Source organism: Rhamphochromis longiceps, linkage group LG7 (genome assembly GCF_057381845.1).
Source record: "Rhamphochromis longiceps isolate RC_006_pf linkage group LG7, R_longiceps_female_GT1.1, whole genome shotgun sequence".
In the NCBI taxonomy this organism is placed as follows: Eukaryota; Metazoa; Chordata; class Actinopteri; order Cichliformes; family Cichlidae; genus Rhamphochromis; species Rhamphochromis longiceps.
Window position 1 is genome coordinate 28442405 of NC_140563.1, and position 17654 is coordinate 28460058.

Consider the following 17654-nt stretch of genomic DNA (forward strand, 5'->3'; position numbering starts at 1 on the left):
GGTCGAGTGACCATTGAACCCCCCGGCTAGCTATCGAGCGGGTGGGTAACAGACGTCGGAGCACTTTTACAAATACGCGATGTCTTGATAAACCAAGCAGATATTTAAAGTTTACACAGCTACTTTCTCGCCTGAAAATATGTTAAAAGTTTATTTTGTGACCCAGAAAGAGTAATAAGAGTAATATTAAAACTTAGTAGCGGCCGCCATTGTTGGAAACTGGAATTGGCTGGGCTATGGCGGGCCACGAAGGACACACCCGACCCATCCTTCAAATTCGGGGAAATTAAGGACGCATTTGTCGGCCGCATTTGAAGGAGTCGACGAATTGGGTCAGCCTTCGTCGCCTGGCTGTGACGTAATCGGCCTTCAAATGCGGCCTCTGAAGGATGCAGCCGACGTTTTGGGACACAGCTATTGTCTCACTCTCCTTTTGTCAGAGTGTCAGTTCATCTTCCCTTTTGTCTCTCAGCTCCAGTCCCTCCTTGCCCAAGTATCACTTCCCAGTTTACGGCTTTGAGTTTCGTTTTGTGTTTTATATTCTACATTGTATTTTTCCCTACAGCCAAATGGCTCGTGAGTTTACCACAGCCTGCCTTACATGTCTGCATTTGGTTCTTAACACACATCACCCTTTGCAATTTGTGACGGTATACTCTAACCATAAAATGGACCCAGGCACTATCACAGAGGAGTTTAGAGAAAAGAGAATTGTCCGGGAAACCAGTCATGAAGTTTCACTGATCGGCAAAGAGGTGGCTAGCAAAGGTGGACCACCTCTGGTGGTTTGGCCTGGGGCCAGCATCAATGTGGGAGGAAACAGGCCAGCTCTGGAGGCTGCCATCAGTGAAGGTGACCGAGCACTATTGGTGGCTTGGCTGGACACTGATGGTGATGTCACAGGGTGGAATGGACAAAGTTTAAGTTGATATTTTTATTTGCTTGCATGTAGTGATGAGTTTTATTCTTTGATATTTTTAGCGTGTAGTGTTTTATTGTATTGGGTTTTTGCATGCTTATGTTGTGTTATGTGATTTGTTCCGGGGGGATGCCCATTCCACCGCCCCCTTCCTGATCATTAACCTGGCACACCTGGGGTTGGAGATAGCTATTTAATAAGAGAGAGCGTGAGAGGGGAAGAGGAGGAGAGACATGGCGTGGTAACCGGTGTGGGCAACGGCCGTGCAGAGCGGCACAGATGCCCGGCTATAGGCAGCTGGCCGAGGCATGCGGCAAAGGAGAACGAGACCGGAGATCGCAGACGACCGCACACTGGAGAGAGTGATCGGGGCTGAGCGGAGAGGTCTGTGTTGGTGTTGACGGGAGGTAGCTCCTCGCCGAGAGAGGCCCACGGCAGGGGATTAAGAGGCAGCGGGATGGTGCCTTATTTCCCCGGGACGGTGAAATTATGGCTACGCGTGTGAAGCACAACACAGTGGTGGGCGGAGTTAGGAGCTCTGCCCATCCAGGGTAAGTCCCGATCCATCCCGTCTAAGACGAACCTCCAGTGGAATCTAAGAATGGTGACTGCCGCTGGCCCTCTCTCCTTTTTCTAGTTGGCACCAGAATGAAGAGGCAGACAGGACGGCGACGATCCTGTTGGTTTCTGCACCGTTTGGATTTTTATGGGACTTGACCTCCATGGCTTAGGCCATTGCATTTTGGCTGTATAGTTTTAATTACTTTTAATGTTTTTAACTTCATGTTCCTGCCTGGCCAGAGTATTTTAGTGCTTTCTTTAAAAATAAATTATAGTTTTAGCAACTCGTGTTTATGTTTACTACTTCCCTTGGCTGCTCCACTGCTCTTCCCGTCAGAAGGGTTTCCCTTCTGTGTTAAACTTATGTCCCCTGTGAATCCACCTATGACAGTGTCGGTGAGGACCCCTCTGTGACTCAAATGCCATGGGACATTGAATTCTGGCTCAGGCCCTGCACTCTCAGGCAGAGCGGGAACCTTTGACTTAGGTGGCATGGGACCGATAGGTTCTGCTGAGGAGCCAGGGATATTGAAGACTCGGGGGACGCAAAAAGCTGATGCCAGCCCCAGCCGATGCAAGTGAAGGTTGCGTAGGCTAGGACTGGACTCATAGCTGACTGTGGAGGCTATGGCAGCGCTGCAGAACATGCAGATCTCCTTAGAGACTGACGCTGCAGCTGGGACCCACCTGCCCCCACCCTGGGAAAAAAACATTGGGTGCAGGAACAAGCTGGACCCTAGCCACCCCCATTCAGGGAGTGAGGATGGGTGTAGGGTTCTCATACTCAGGGGAGGCCCCGGGTAGATCATCAGTCTCTAAGAGTGCAAGTTGTGATACATAAATATTGTCTGGAAGGACCTGCACATATGCCCTACTAACAGTCTTAGGAATGTAGGCAGTGAACAGTGAAGAGTAAACAGTCTCTGGGAATCCAGGCTCAGGAGCATAATAAGCAGTGCTCTGCTAGGGCTTGCTTAGGAATATCACCAATGGACTTAGAATGAGCTGACTGAGACACACAATGAGCAGTTGCTGATGAGACTCGGGTATGTTATTATTCATTTCTCAAAAACTTTAACAGTTTTAGCCCCTATAGGCTCAAACAATAATGGCTTGGCTTTAGCATAAACAGTCTTTGAAGCACCTAATTCAGGTAAAGTCGTTATCATGTTTGCTAACTCAGAAACAGAGCTCAGACTTTCAATGAGCAGAGGTAGAAAAAATAAGCTCAGGTAATTCATTATTGGAGAGTGAAACACTCAACTCAATTCTGACATCAGAAGGCTTTTTTAACCCAAAAGATAACCTCTATATACAATTCACCAGTCTCAATGTTAATACATACAAGAACACAATTAATACCAGCTGAGTCAGAAATAGCTGATTTATTTATTACTCACTTGAAAACAGAAAGGTTTATGTGACCATTTGCATTAGCTAGCACAGAGAATGAAATCGCTTCTGTAATACACCCAACACAACAGTTTATTTATTTACAGATTCATTAGTCTTCAATTTTTCCCCAAAAACCCAGTGGTGGATGGCATTACCTTGGCCTCTAGTAACATTGTGAAGAATCTTGGAGTCATTTTTGACCAGGATATGTTCTTCAATGCACATATTAAATAAATATGTAGGACTGCTTTCTTCCATAGCCATGTAGCCAGACTTCTAGAAATCTGCTCCATCCAAAGTGGAATGGATGCCGTCTCACCTAACAAGACCTGGTTTCCTCCAGAAAGCAGTGTTGGGAAGGAGCCTTTTAAATGTATTCCACTACAGATTACAGAATACATGGCACAAAATGTTATTTGTAACGTATTCCGTTACAATACTTTGGATTACTTAATATTGTCATGGTCCTGAGTAGGGATGGGTATGGATAAGATTTTCACGATTCCGATTCCATTTTCGATTCTGTTTAACGATTCGATTCTTTATCGATTCTTTATAAAAAAGGAGAACACTAAGTTCGATTAGCTTGGAACTTCGTTTTATATCTTCTCTTTGAACAAGATAGAAATTTAGGAGTAACATGGCCTTACAAACCCAACAGTGAGATCTTAAGAGATCCAGCCTACGGCTCTTCAATGGGGTGTCACAGGGTCCCCAGGAAAAAAAATTGTAAATGTAAAATAATAAAATAAATATTATTCTGTAGCAATTACACAAGAATATCCAGTAATGTCCCTGCCTACAATTAAACACATTCACTAACCTAAAATCGGGGGCATCTGCTGTGGCAAATGGGTTCAAGCCTTTTACCACAAACTTAGTCACTGCTCGGTGACATTCGTCTATCCTGGCCTGAAAGGAGACGCTACCGGTAGACTGCAGCGAGAACTGGCAGCATCTGAGCCAGACTCTGTCTGTCTCTCTCATCATGGTCACCTAAATGCACAGTAATGGCAGGTTTTGTAATAAGGCAGATCGCGCTAACATAATATGCACTGTTAGTTGATTATTTACCTGCCGCATTAACGGGAGAGGACGTGCAAACGTTACCGCTGCTGCTGGATTGAGATTCACGAGTCCGGAGCGGAATTAAAAACACGACATTCATTTAAGGTTATCACGTGTTTTGTGAGCAAATGCTTTTGCATATTCGTAATGTTTCCTCCCTTAAATTAAATATCTACTTTGCAAGTATTGCAAGTTGCCCTGTTGTCATCCGTTCTCGTAAAGTATAACCAAACTTTTGAGCGTTTGAGCCGCTTACGCGCCGTGTTTCCTGCGAGGTAAATGACGCTCCGCAACGTGGTGACGTCATTCGGGGCGACTGGAATCGATAAGGGAATCGTTTGCAAAAATGGCAAACAATTCCAAGGAATTGAAACAGTGGGAACCAGTTCTCAACAAGAACCGGTTTTTGATACCCATCCCTAGTCCTGAGTCTGACGACTCAGTGTTTTGTGTTTCTTTATAATATTCTGTGTTCTTGTTTATTCTGTGATGTCTTTGGGTTCGGTTTGCCATTCGTTAGGGTTTTGTTTTGTGCCTGCCTGCTCCCACTTCTCTGTGTTCCCTCTGTCTGTCTATGGTGTCACTGTCTCTGCTTGTGAGTCTGTCTGTTCAGTTCAGTGTCTTGTCTGGTTCTCTGTGTCTGTTAGTTTCGTGTTTTATTCTGAAGGTCCTTGTCTTATGTGAGTAAGTTTAGGTTTTCTTAGTTTTAAGCTCACCCTCACCATCTCTGTTTGTATCTACTTTTGCTAAATAAACTCACTTGCACCAGAGCTGCCGCATCTTGGGTCCTAAATGATTCACACACGGCTTGCCTCGGCAACCCGTGACAGTACGAGCCAGCCACCATGGACCCAGCGGCATTAAACCCGTCCGAGGAGCTCCGGGACGACATTACCTACAATGTGGAGATGCTCCTCAGGCTGTGGCTGGGAAAACCCTCCGAAAGAGCTTCGCTGCGCCGTTGAAAGCCAGCTACAACGGCTCTTTTCCGGCCTGCCATGGCTATTGGAATCGCTTCCCCCGACCATGCAGGCCTTTCGCCACAACACACCACACCTTCTCTCAGCCACTACTGCCTCGCTGCCCGACCCGCTGGATGTGGTTTTGCCCGGCCTGTCGGAGCTGTCTGTGGCGAGGAAACGACAATCGTGCCGCTGGCGCGCCACCCACAGCCGGACGTTCGGACTTCTGAATCGCCGGCTCTGGTGAGTGAGGACTCTTTTCCTGTTTTGGACTGTGGAACTGTTTACTCCGGGGCTATGTTTTTTGTGGCAGATACGAAAGTGAACAGCTATTCACCTGCTCAGCAGCCCTCGGCTCAGCTAGCTGCCCACCCTCAAGATCGTTTAGCTGCCCAGCCACAAGCTCAGTTAACTGCCCAGCAGCCACCTTCAGCTCAGTCTCCTGTGTCGCCAGTGTCTGCCGTAGCCCAGGCTCCAGTGTCGCCAGTGTCTGCCGTAGCCCAGGCTCCAGTGTCCCCGCTAGCTCCATCACTCTTTCTGTCTCCAGTGTCACTCATTCACTCCATGCAGGGAGAAAATCAAATTTCCACCCAGGGTGTTTCTCGCACTTTAGCTGCTTTGGGCACAGTTTTGCACTCCAGGGCCTCCCCAGAGGCTAGGTTTCAGTCCCCAGCTGATTCTGGACCCCTGAAGGTTAAGCAACCCCCAGAGAACTACTCCGTGTCAGCGCTGTCTGGGCAGAGCCAGTGCTCAGCACAGCACCCATTGCCTTCATGTCTGCCAGAGGACTCCATGCCTGCTGGCTTTGTAATAGTCTCCGCTGGAGGGTCTGATGGAGCCATCCAGCCTGCGGAACCTGCAGAGTCTTCATCCTCGCCTGGTCCAGCTTCAGCGTCTTCACCTGTGGAAGTGATTGTGCTTAACTGTATGAAGCTTATTAGACATTATGAAACAGATGATACATAAAAGTGAATTTTGCCAAAGTGCTTAAGATACTTTTTAAAATTAGGCTATTTTTTTTCTTAAAGAAATCTACTACATCATGTGTATTTTTTTTTTCTTTTTAATGTCATGTGTCATTTATATTGCAAATATTAATCACAGTTAAATTAAGAGGGGATGTCAATAAAAACTCACGAGCTGTGGTGTCATCAAGTACACCACCGTTCCAATTGTAGAACGATCGCGCTGCGTTCTCGGAAAGTCCAGACTCCCGTATGAACTGTGAAGTCCGGACTAGCGAAAACGTGATTACGGACTCGCGTACTTGAGTATTTAGAAATGGCCTAACAGTCTGCAGTCAATGAATTAACCTCAACTAACACCAGCTAACAATGTTAGCTCGATGGCCGTCATTAGCCTTCATTAATAGTAATAAAAATCACACAACAATAGTATATTGAAGATGCTGAAGTTTCGCCCATCCCATTCTTCTTATGAAGTGGTGTCCAACTAAGAAATGCATTCCTGCCTCTGCACTGCTGGCTCTGGGTCCATTGTGTAACTGACGCCACCAACATTAACAGGACACTTACATTAGAGCCTCTTATTGCGTGTTTTGTTTGGGTTTCCAGCAATCAGAATCAGAGAAACTCAGACCCGCCGTGTTCCCAGGAGGGAACAAGCATCGAAGGCGTTTGGAAAGGGAGGGGGGATGAGTGTGTATCAGTGTATATGTATGTGTGTGCGTGTCCAGAGTTCAGCTGAGACAGTGTCCTTCGCCCTGCTAGGCTAAGTAAACAGTCTTCCAGCCAACCCAGGTGGCCTTGTAGGGAATGGGAAGGAACAGACTAAACACAGTCATTATCAGGGTGTTTTTGTTCGGCTCCAGTCTTGAGACCGCAGCTGGCGCCGAAAGGGTATCCGCATGAAGTGATGGTGCTTTTAACTTTTAACTTTAGTGCGAATAGCTCATATGAATTTCAAAGCAGTTCTAACAGTCCAACACTGGTCTCTCAATCTCCCGTTGGAGAGCCGCGAGCTTCGCCATGATGTTATCAAACTTGCGCTCTGTGATGTTGTCATTCTTGTGCTCAAAGAGCCAATTCTGTGAACTCACGACCGCAGTGAGCCTCCCCAAAATGTAATCCAATTTGCACTCAGAGATGTTATTCCGAGCGAGCCCTTCCAAGATGTAATCCAGTCTGCAGTCAGAGATCTTATTCTGAGTATTCACGACAGCCGTAGCCTCTCCAAGATCTTATCTGTGCTGCACTCAATGAGCCCATTTTGAGAAACTCACACCTCTTCCCATTGTTTCAATCCCAGCGGGCAGCCTTGTGGGGATTTGAACAGCCGGTTCCGCTTCCTTAATTCTTCGATAAGTCAGGGCCAAGCCAGCTCAGCAAGAACCCTGTTACCATGGTTCGGAATAGGTAGATATCTTCAGCACTCAGGCTCACCCAAGCCCAAACTTCTCATTGAGAAAGGGGTGTCAATTGCATTTAGGGACCAGTTGATCAAATCCATAATTCCTCTTTTAGGTTTTAAAGAACAGACTGTGAGAGAGTGTTCCAGGGAAAACTAATACAAAAATACGAGACTAGACAAGGACACAAGAGGCTAAGCAGGGAAGCTAAGGGAGAGGAGGAGAGGAGAAAAGTGCGACCGCCTTCGTCAAGAGCAAGAGCAGAAAAAAAAGGGAGTTGTACAAGAGATGGCCACGGGCAGGAATGATTTCCTGTGTCGTTCAGTGGTGCATTTGGAAAGCTGAGCAGTGGCATCAAGGCAGAAGAGCAGTCTAACAGTGGAAAGGAATTGGTGTGGCAAGTGCAGTGTTCTTTCTTGACCACAGATGCGGGATGATCTGGGAAAGGGTCCTCATCCTCTGACCACTGGCTTGCCAAAAAGGATGCAGGGCCAGGTGAGGAAAAACCAGTCTGTGGAAATAGTGACGATGCAGAGCCAGTGAGGGGACTCGTATCAATTCTCTTGTGGAAACCAAGAATGTGTTTAGAAATCCTAGGCAACTGAAGTAATCATGGGTTGTCCCTGAGGATGGTGTCAATGCCTCTTAGCCCGACTGATAGAATCTTTAAATCAAAGGACTTGTGAATGCAATCCTGAATAAGCTTTCCACCTTTTCTCCAAACTCCTCTGGAATAGCATCTGCGGGGGCTGTTTTATGGTTAGAGTATACTTTCAAGATTGCAAAGTGCGAGATGTGTGAGGAACCAAATGCAGACATGTAAGGCAGGCTGTGGTAAACTCACAATGAGCCATTTTGCTGCAGGGAAAATACAATGTGGAATATACAATGTGGAATATAAAACACAAAATGAAACTCAAAGCCATAAACTGGGAAATAATACTTGGACTAGGAGCGACTGGAGCTGAGAGACAAGAAGGGGAGATGAACTGACACTCTGAAAAAAGGAGAGTGAGACAATATGCACACAGGTGGGTGATTAGGGGAAGTGGAGAACAAGACACAGGTGAACCAAATCAGAGCAGACGAGACAAAGGAAGCAAAACTAAAAGCAAAGCACAAGGAGCACAAATTCTCTCCAAGTAAAACAGGAAGTAATAATTAAACAGAGAAAACACAATCACCTTAATGAAATTAATACAAGCAACTTGACAGAGGAGGGAAAAATACTAAGGGAACGCAGAGAGTGGCAAAACAAACAAACTAAAACAGGAATACAATGCAAACTACTATAAGCAAGAAAGGAGCAAAAACTAGTTGGACTCAAAATAAAAGATTACTACAAATACCAAAATCAACCAACAAAGGATATAACAGAAGTTGTAGACTAATACATGAAATGTAAACTTAAGAAAAAATTCTAAAGATGTTTGAACCTAATTTGAAAACCCAAAATACACCGACCACTGGGCAACAGGCCCAAGACCATGACACTGGATTAAGGTCCTTTGGACAGAAAAGGCCAAAGTGGAGATGTTTGTTCATAATGCACAAAGCCAAACACAGTATATCTTCATAAACACCAATTGCATGAGGCTTTTATTCCATGTTTCATGACTTATTTTATCTTGTCTTTAATCTCCAGGCTGACAGTTTACACACCATTACTGGGCGGTAACTAAACAATAAACCTGATCAGGTGGTTTTTCACTTGCAGGTGTCATATAGCAGGGAGGAATATGTGGGCACCATGCACGAATTCATCCAGTTCTCCATGTACGAGTCACACACCTCTTCACCGCTGCAAAAGATCATGAAGATGAACGATTTCATGGGCCGCACCCTGGACTTTGGGAGGCAGCAGTGTGATGGGGTGCTGAAGAACCAGCAGCTGATGGCGACTCTGCAGGACAGTGCTTTCGATGTTATCCTACAAGACCCCCTTGCAATGTGTGGCGACCTGGTGGCTGACATGCTCGGCGTGCCACTCATCCTCTCGCTGCGCTTCAGCTTTGGCAGTGTTATGGAGCGACACTGTGGCCACGCCCCGTTGCCACCATCTTATGTTCCATTAGCTCCTCTTCCATACAACGACTGCATGACGTTCGTGGAGAGACTGATCAACATGGTGACATATGTGGCGTCATCCACGCTAACTGAACTTGCCTGGAAGCTGTCTGTGAATAAATACTATAGTGAGATCAAAGGTCAGAGGTCACATCATAATGTCATTATCTGATACACAGTGGTGGGAAAAAGTGTTTGTCCCCCTCCTGATTTACTATTTTTTTGTATGTGTGTCACTCTTAAATGTTTCAGATCATCAAACAAATTGAAATATTAGACAAAGATAACACAAGGAAACACAAAATGCCGTTTCTAAATGAAGGCGTTTTCTATTAAGGGGGAAAAATCCAAACCTACATGTCCCTGTGTGAAAATGTGATTGCCAGATTACCTAATAACTGGTCGGGGCTCTCTTTGCATTTTGGCAGCAGGTTGCATTTGCAGTAACTGGCAATGAATCTTTTACAGTGCTGTGAAGGAACTTTGGTCCACTCATCTTTCCAGAGTTGTTGTATTTCAACCAAATTGGAGGGTTTTCAAGCATGAACCACCTTTGTAAGGTCATGCCACAGCATCTCAATTGGATTCAGGTCAGGACCTTGACTGGACCACTCCAAAGTCCTTAGGGACTAAGTAAAGCGCTATACAAATACAGGCCATTTACCATTTACAGGCCATGTTACTTTTACGTCAGATGTACTGGGACACACACTTTTCAAAAAGTTAAACTTTTGTCCCATCAGTTCACAGAGTATTGTCCCAAACTCTGGAGGATCATCAAGATATTTTCTGCCAAAACTGACACAAGCCTTTATGTTCCTTTTGCACTGCAGTGGTTTTCGTCTTGGAACTCCGCCATGCAGGCCATTTTTGCCCAGTCTTTTTTATGGTGGAGTCATGAACACCAGTGTTGGGAAGGTTACTTTTAAAATGTATTCCATTACAGAATACATGCCCCAAAATGTATTCTGTAACGTATTCCGTTTCGTTACTCAATGACAGTATCACATTCTGAATACTTTGGATTACTTAATATATTATTATGCTTTTTACAACTACATGAATGTACTATTGCTGTGTGATTTATTACTATTACTGAAGGTCCGTGGCTCCGAACCGTAGTAAAGGGACCTCTGGCTAATACCGTGGGTTCCGTGTTGGGCTCGTAGCCGAAAAAAAGCTTTACTTTGTTGTGTGGGTCAACTTTGCTTGCAAGAGACAGAGAGAGGCGTTGAAAGGCTGCTCCAACGGAACTTACTGTTTCGGAGGAAAACACGAACACAGTGTACAGTCGAGTCTTAATAACGTACTTACAACTGGGCTCATCAGGCACTCTTCTTGGCTGCAGTGGTTATTATATTTACATGCATCCAGCTCTTTTTGCTCAGTGACAGCTCGTACTTTTCCACTCTCCTTTTTCTCCCTCCTCTTGCTCACAGACACATAACGGGTATGGCAGTCCATTCTCCCTGCAACACGGACTACACTGCCAATGAGGCTACATTCTTTAGAGCTATGCCTGTAGCATTCTGCGTATTAGCTTAGCACAAGAACAACAACAACAAAAAGGCGCTCTCTCACCCAGGAAACTGTCAGGGCTCTGTGTGCAGGCGGATGGAGAGGAGGATCCAAATGCGAGACTCTGAGACTCTGGAATTGAATTGAGACTGAATTGAAACTGAGAACCTTAGCTTTATTGCTGGCGACAAACGAAAACGTGAACAGAACAATGACACCGAGAACTGAACACACAGGCATAATTCTGAGGGTACGACACAACACCGAGCATGGGAAAACACAGGGCTTAAATACACAGGGTAGTAATGAGGGAATGGGCAACAGAAGGGAGACACAGCTGGGGGAGATCAGGGCTAACGAGACGGGGGAGCTAAGCTGCACACACTAACATAAGACAAAGACTTTCACAATAAAACAGGAAACAAGAATTACTAAACTAGATGCAGACATGACCCTGAGAGACAGACTAGACACTGAACAGAAACTGTAATACACATGAGAACCCAAAACCTAAGAACTGATCCCTCACCAAGAATAATAGAAACAGATGTATAATGATAATAATAAACAAAGCACCAGAACATCAGAAAACAATCCATAATGCAAAAATAAACCAAAACATAATAAACTCAAAATACTGGGTCCAACGGACCCAGAACCGTGACAGAAACACACAGTCGCAGAGAGAGAGCGTTGCCCTGTAACCATGGCAACCGTAGCGCTGCCGCCTGGAACAATCCGGTTGTTCAGTCTGACGTCACTAGCCGTGTCTGGACCTACACTCCGCTGCAGGTCCATATATCAAACGATCACTATGGCATTACTGTGAGTTGAAAAACTGTCTAAAGTCTTTCATCTTTAATAAAATGATCAGCGTTCTGCTCTACCAGGTGTAACAATTGAGTTTAACATCCAGGCATCCATGAAAATGGAATTTATAACATTTAACGGAGTTAGAAGTTAGCAGGGAGTTAGCTCGCTAGCTTTTATCTAAATACAATATAGCATGTCCTGACTCCGGGGTTTTGGAAACAAATTAAAACGTACAGCTCTGTTATCACTTCCAACATAAATGAAGACAGAAAACTAAACAGCAGTGACGTTTGTAGGGTTACTGAAGTTTGGCTAGCTGGTATATAATGATGTGCTACGTGACCGCTAGCGACACAGCTATGTTAGCATAATATAAACAAGCTAACCTTTTTTCCACTCGATAAAAGTTAATGTGAGTGTTCTCGGTGGTCAGGAACAAATGTAATCGCATGGCAGGATGCTGTAAAAGGACCAAACTTCAGCCAGGAGAACAACTGAGATAATCTATCCACAATACGAGGTTAGTCATTCATATACTGCTGCATAGGCTGGGCTGTAGTTACATCCTAAGGTTTTAAAAACTGAGCTTAAATAAATGATTAGCAGTAATAAAAGCCGAGGGAGGTCAACAGTGATCACTGACTGTTTTAGGAGATTTTTGAGATCAAATAGAAGAAAATACATAACATTAAACATGTTAACAACACAAAAGCCATATTAAACGCAGACTACTTTAGGCCCGGAAGTAGGATTCGTCGTGTCATCCCTAAACAACCGGATAGAACATAGCTGTCAAACAAACCCAAACAATCCTGACCCGCGACAATATGAAATAGGAAAATACTGCAGTGTCAATCATTTATTTCAACAAAGTAACTGTATTCTAAATACTACCTTTTTAAATGGTAACTGTAACCAGTGTTGGGAAGGTTACTTTTAAAATGTATTCCATTACAGAATACAGAATACATGCCCCAAAATGTATTTTGTAACGTATTCCGTTATGTTACTCAATGACAGTAACGTATTCTGAATACTTTGGATTACTTAATATATTATCATGCTTTTTACAACAACGTGAATGTACTATTGCTGTGTGATTTATTACTGTTACTGAAGGTCCGCGACTCCGAACTGTAGTAAAGGGACCTCTGACTAATACGGCGGGGTCCCTGTCGGATCGTAGCTGAAAAATAGCTTTACTTTGTTGTGTGGGTCAACTTTTCTTGCGACAGACAGAGAGAGGCGTTGAAAGACTGCTCCAACGGAACTTATTGTTTTCGGAGGAAAACACGAACACGGTGTACAGTCGAGTCTTAATAGCTTACTTACAACTGGGCTTGTCAGGCACTCTTCTTGGCTGAAGTGGTTATTATTATATTTACATCCTTCCAGCTCCCGTTTTTCCTCGATGACAACTCGTACCTTTCCACTCCCCTTTTTCCTCGCGCTCACAGACCCATAACGTGTATGGCAGTCCATTCTCCCTGCAACACGGACTACACTGCCCATGATGCTACATTCTTTAGAGCTATGCTTGTAGCATTCTGCCTGTTAGCTTAGCACAACAACAACAACGAAAAGGCGCTCTCTCACCCAGGAAACACACAGTCGCAGAGAGAGAGAGAGAGAGCGTCGCCCTGTAACCATGGCAACCGTAACGCTGCCGCCTGGAACAACAGAACGTAGCTGTCAAACAAAACCCAAACAGTCCTGACCCGCAACAAAATGAAACAGGAAAGTACCGCAGTGTAATCCATTTATTTCAACAAAGTAACTGTATTCTGAATACCACCCTTTTAAACGGTAACTGTAACGGAATACAGTTACTCATATTTTGTATTTTAAATACGTAACGGCGGTACATGTATTCCGTTACTCCCCAACACTGACTGTAACGGAATACAGTTAATCATATTTTGTATTTTAAATACGTAACGGCGGTACATGTATTCCATTACTCCCCAACACTGATGAACGATGACCATAACTGAGACAAATGAGGCCGGCAGTTCTTTGGATGTTGTTCCTGGGTCTTTTGTGACCTCTTGGATGAGTCTTTCATGTGCTCTTGGGGTAATATTGGTCAGCCTGCCAGTCCTAGAAAGGTTCACCACTGTTCCATGTTTTCTCCATTTGTGAATAATGGTGCTCACTATGGTTCGCTGGAGTTCCATAGCTTTAAAAATGCTTTATAACCGTTTCCAGACTAAAACACTGCATTTTAACTTGTGTTATCTTTGTCTAATATTAAAAATTTTCTTAAGATCTGAAACATATAAATGTGACAAACATACAAAAAAAAAAGGTAATGAGGAATTGAGCACCTTTTCTCACCACTAAATGTGAAATTTAGGAAATAAAAGTAGCCAACTACAAGCTTTTATTTTGAAGTCATATCCCTTCTTTCCTGTATGGACAGGAACTCCCAGCAGTGTGTGTGAGACTATGGGGAAGGCCGACGTGTGGCTCATCAGGACGTTCTGGGACATTGAGACGCCACGGCCGACCCCACCAAACTTCAAATACGTGGGCGGTCTACACTGCAAACCAGCCAATCAGCTGCCAGAGGTGTGAGCTCTGATTGCACACACTTTTATACTGAAATGGGACAGGTGAGTGTTGATGTAATGATGATGTCACATCTTCCAGGACCTGGAGGCATTTGTGCAGAGTTCAGGTGATGCCGGCATAATTGTGGCTTCCTTCGGCTCCATGGTAACCAACCTGACGATGCAGCACGCTAACATCATCGCCACCGCCTTCGGTCAGATCCCACAGAAGGTCAGAAGCTCCACCTACTCACAGACAAACAATCAGGGACTGGGCTGTCAGCAGATATTGATTACATCACTGATTACTTTCTGGATTAATCATCAAAAAATACCTGCAGGCAGAAGAAGCTCAGATGGTTTGTTTCATCTTTGACTTGAGGAGTGTTTTCTACCTTTCAGGTGATTTGGCGTTACCGTGGCGAGGCTCCAACTGCATTGGCGCCAAACACAAAGATTTCTGATTGGATCCCTCAGAACAACCTGCTGGGTATGTCTGTGAAGGTTCTCAGTCATCCAGGTCATCGTAGTCAAAGGAGCTTGCAAAGAAAAGCGTCTGGACTTCTTTAAGTTACTTGAAGACGTTTCACCTCTCATCCGAGAAGCTTCTTCAGTTCTACGGTCAGATGGTGGAGAGTCCCAGATATAAACCTAGTGGGAGTGTCCCCCCACAGAGGGACAAAAGGACCCCCTGATGATCCTCTAATCGCCTGAGCCAAGGTGGGAAACTGGGCGTGGGTCCCAATCAGCCAGAGTTTCGGGTGAGCTCATTGTGAAACCTGGCCCCACCTTATCATGCGAATTCCTGAGATCAGATGGCCCAGGATGTGAGTGGGCGTTAAGGCGTCTGGGAAGGGATCTCAAAACTGGATTATAGATGGCAGAGAGTTGGTGTCGTAAACCACCGCCTCTGTTCAAAGATGGTCGCTCACCAAACAGCCACTTCACAAGCGCATGGCACAACACAGAAGAGCCACCTCCACAGGACAAGACTCAGCAGTCCATCTGCATCTTAAGCATAAAGGACACTCTTTCGAGGATGCCAATGTTCACATTTTGGACAGAGAGGACAGATGGTTTGAAAGAGGAGTGAAAGAAGCCATCTATGTCCACTGTGAGCGACCATCTTTGAACAGAGGCGGTGGTTTACGACACCAACTCTCTGCCATCTATAATCCAGTTTTGAGATCCTTTCCCAGACGCCTTAACGCCCACTCACATCCTGGGCCATCTGACCTCAGGAAATCACATGATAGGGTGGGGCCAGGTTTCACAATGAGCTCACCCGAAACTCTGGCTGATTGGGACCCACGCCCAGTTTCACACCTTGGCTCAGGCGATTAGAGGATCATCAGGGGGTCCTTTTGTCCCTCTGTGGGGGGACACTCCCACTAGGTTTATATCTGGGACTCTCCACCATTTGACCTTAGAACTGAAGAAACTTCTCGGATGAGAGGTGAAACGTCTTCAAGCAACTTAAAGAAGTCCAGACGCTTTTCTTTGCAAGCTCCTTTGATGACCTGCTGGGTATGACTCATTCATGATGTCATGGGATTTTGAAACAAAAGCCCAATGAGGCCTCTTATTTTTTTTTTTAACTTCCTCAGGTGGATTGTGATGTTCTTTCACAATAAAAGCTCTGCATTTGTTTGTCCTCAGGTCACCCAAAGACAAAGGCATTCGTGACACATGGCGGCACTAACGGTCTGTATGAAGCTGTGTTTCACGGTGTGCCTCTGGTGGGCGTGCCACTGTTTGGCGATCAGCCTGATAATCTCGCCCGTATGAGCCGCCTCGGCACCGCCATCGTCCTGGACTTCAACCATCTGACAGCTGAGGAGCTGGCAGAGGCGCTGCACGTCGTTACAAACCAGCCAAGGTAAAGGTGATTTTAGTGTGGAATTGTGTTTGTATATTTCCTGTTAATAGTTTCATCTTTGTACATTTGGACCTGTTTAATAACATTTTATTTCCTGTCTTTGACCTGATTCCTTCACAGTAAAAGTGCACTACTGTTTAACAGTGAAACTGTCATATGACTTCCTGTTTGTTTACCATGCACAGCTACAGGACCAACATGCAGCGTCTGTCAGCGGTGCACCGCGACCAGCCAGTAACACCACTGAGTACCGCCATCTTCTGGGTGGAGTTTGTTATGCGACATGGTGGAGCTAGGCATCTGCGGTTGGCATCATACGACCTGAACTGGTTCCAGTACCACAGCTTGGACACCGGTGCTGCCCTGCTGGTCGCTTTGATGACCGTCGCTGCTTTGTGGTGGGTGGGGATACGCTGCATCCTGCGGCAGTGCAGACAGCGAGCAGGAAGAGAGAAGAAGGACTGAAGAGAGATTTGACATTTTTGGAGTAATATATAAATAGGTTTGGAGGTTTTAACCATCCAAAAGAACAAATGCAGACATACTCCACAGTTTGGTTCTTCTTTCATTTTAAGAACACATGACTGCACTGTATTCTCTGCTTCAGAGGAGATGTCCTCAAATGCAGCTTCTCTATTATATTTTCTAATAAACCAAACTGTCTCATCAGTGTAGAGTGATGCCTCTTATTCAGTCTGCCATCTGCCATGAATTTGTGGCTGTGGTCACAAAGCTGTGTCAAAGGTGTGACTGTGAACAGCTACAATGAAAGATGAGTTCACTTTCTGCAGGGGTTTTCCGAGACAATCCGTTCAGTGTACTTCACGCACTGAACGACAAAAGGAGGCATGTGAATTATATTTTTATTTGTAGTGTTACAAACCCCTCTGACGCCTTGGCTTCCAATCACAAATTCATTGTGCTCTCAGCAGTAATTCCTGGTACATTTTGTTTTCTAAATTTTATGTTTATTGGTGTGTAGATGGATGTATTGTCGTGTTCTATTTTCTTGAGAGAAAAAAATGCTCAAATTATGACTTTTAAAAATTAATTGTTAAATGGTTACATAGAGCCATGGACCTCTGCCTTTCAGGGCTCAGAGAGACAAAGGATGACACACGAAAGCAGTAAGCATGTTAATGTGATTGGTTAAAAAGTCGGGGGAAACCACGGATTTAGAATTGGGTCCCCTTATCTGGCTTGAGTCTAGTATCTGGCTCACATTTCATATCCTGCACCTATTGGACATCTCTTTGTAACAGGAGATGACTCTTCCCACATCACCATGGCAACCACATCCCCTCCTCTGGTCAGGCCTATAGAAGTGAAGAGAGAGAGAGCTCTCCCTAGCTCCATTATTTACATAGTTGTTTTCTGGGTAGTGGTGTCAGTGTGCACCAGCCTGCTTCCAAGCTCTATTGTGTAAATCTCTACCATTGGAATGTGTGATATAAGTGTGGCATTTTTTTTTCTCAACACTCTATTCTGCATTACATATTTGGGCAGATAAAACATAAATGTAAGTTTACTCTATCAGAATGAAATTTCAGAT

At 44.9% G+C, this 17654-nt stretch overlaps 1 protein-coding gene across 1 annotated transcript in view; it reads left to right on the top strand.

Annotated features, from left to right (window-relative positions):
- The window catches only part of LOC146665492 (UDP-glucuronosyltransferase 2A2-like), a 25237-nt gene extending 8448 nt beyond the window's left edge, over positions 1-16789 (top strand). Inside the window, exons 2-7 of the mRNA XM_085413198.1 lie at positions 8991-9480; positions 14094-14242; positions 14324-14455; positions 14626-14713; positions 15883-16102; positions 16288-16789. Coding sequence (XP_085269324.1) covers positions 8991-9480; positions 14094-14242; positions 14324-14455; positions 14626-14713; positions 15883-16102; positions 16288-16567 — 1359 coding nt within the window. The 3' untranslated portion in view covers positions 16568-16789. The remainder of the gene's footprint in view (positions 1-8990; positions 9481-14093; positions 14243-14323; positions 14456-14625; positions 14714-15882; positions 16103-16287) is intronic.
- Positions 16790-17654: the final 865 nt, after the last annotated feature.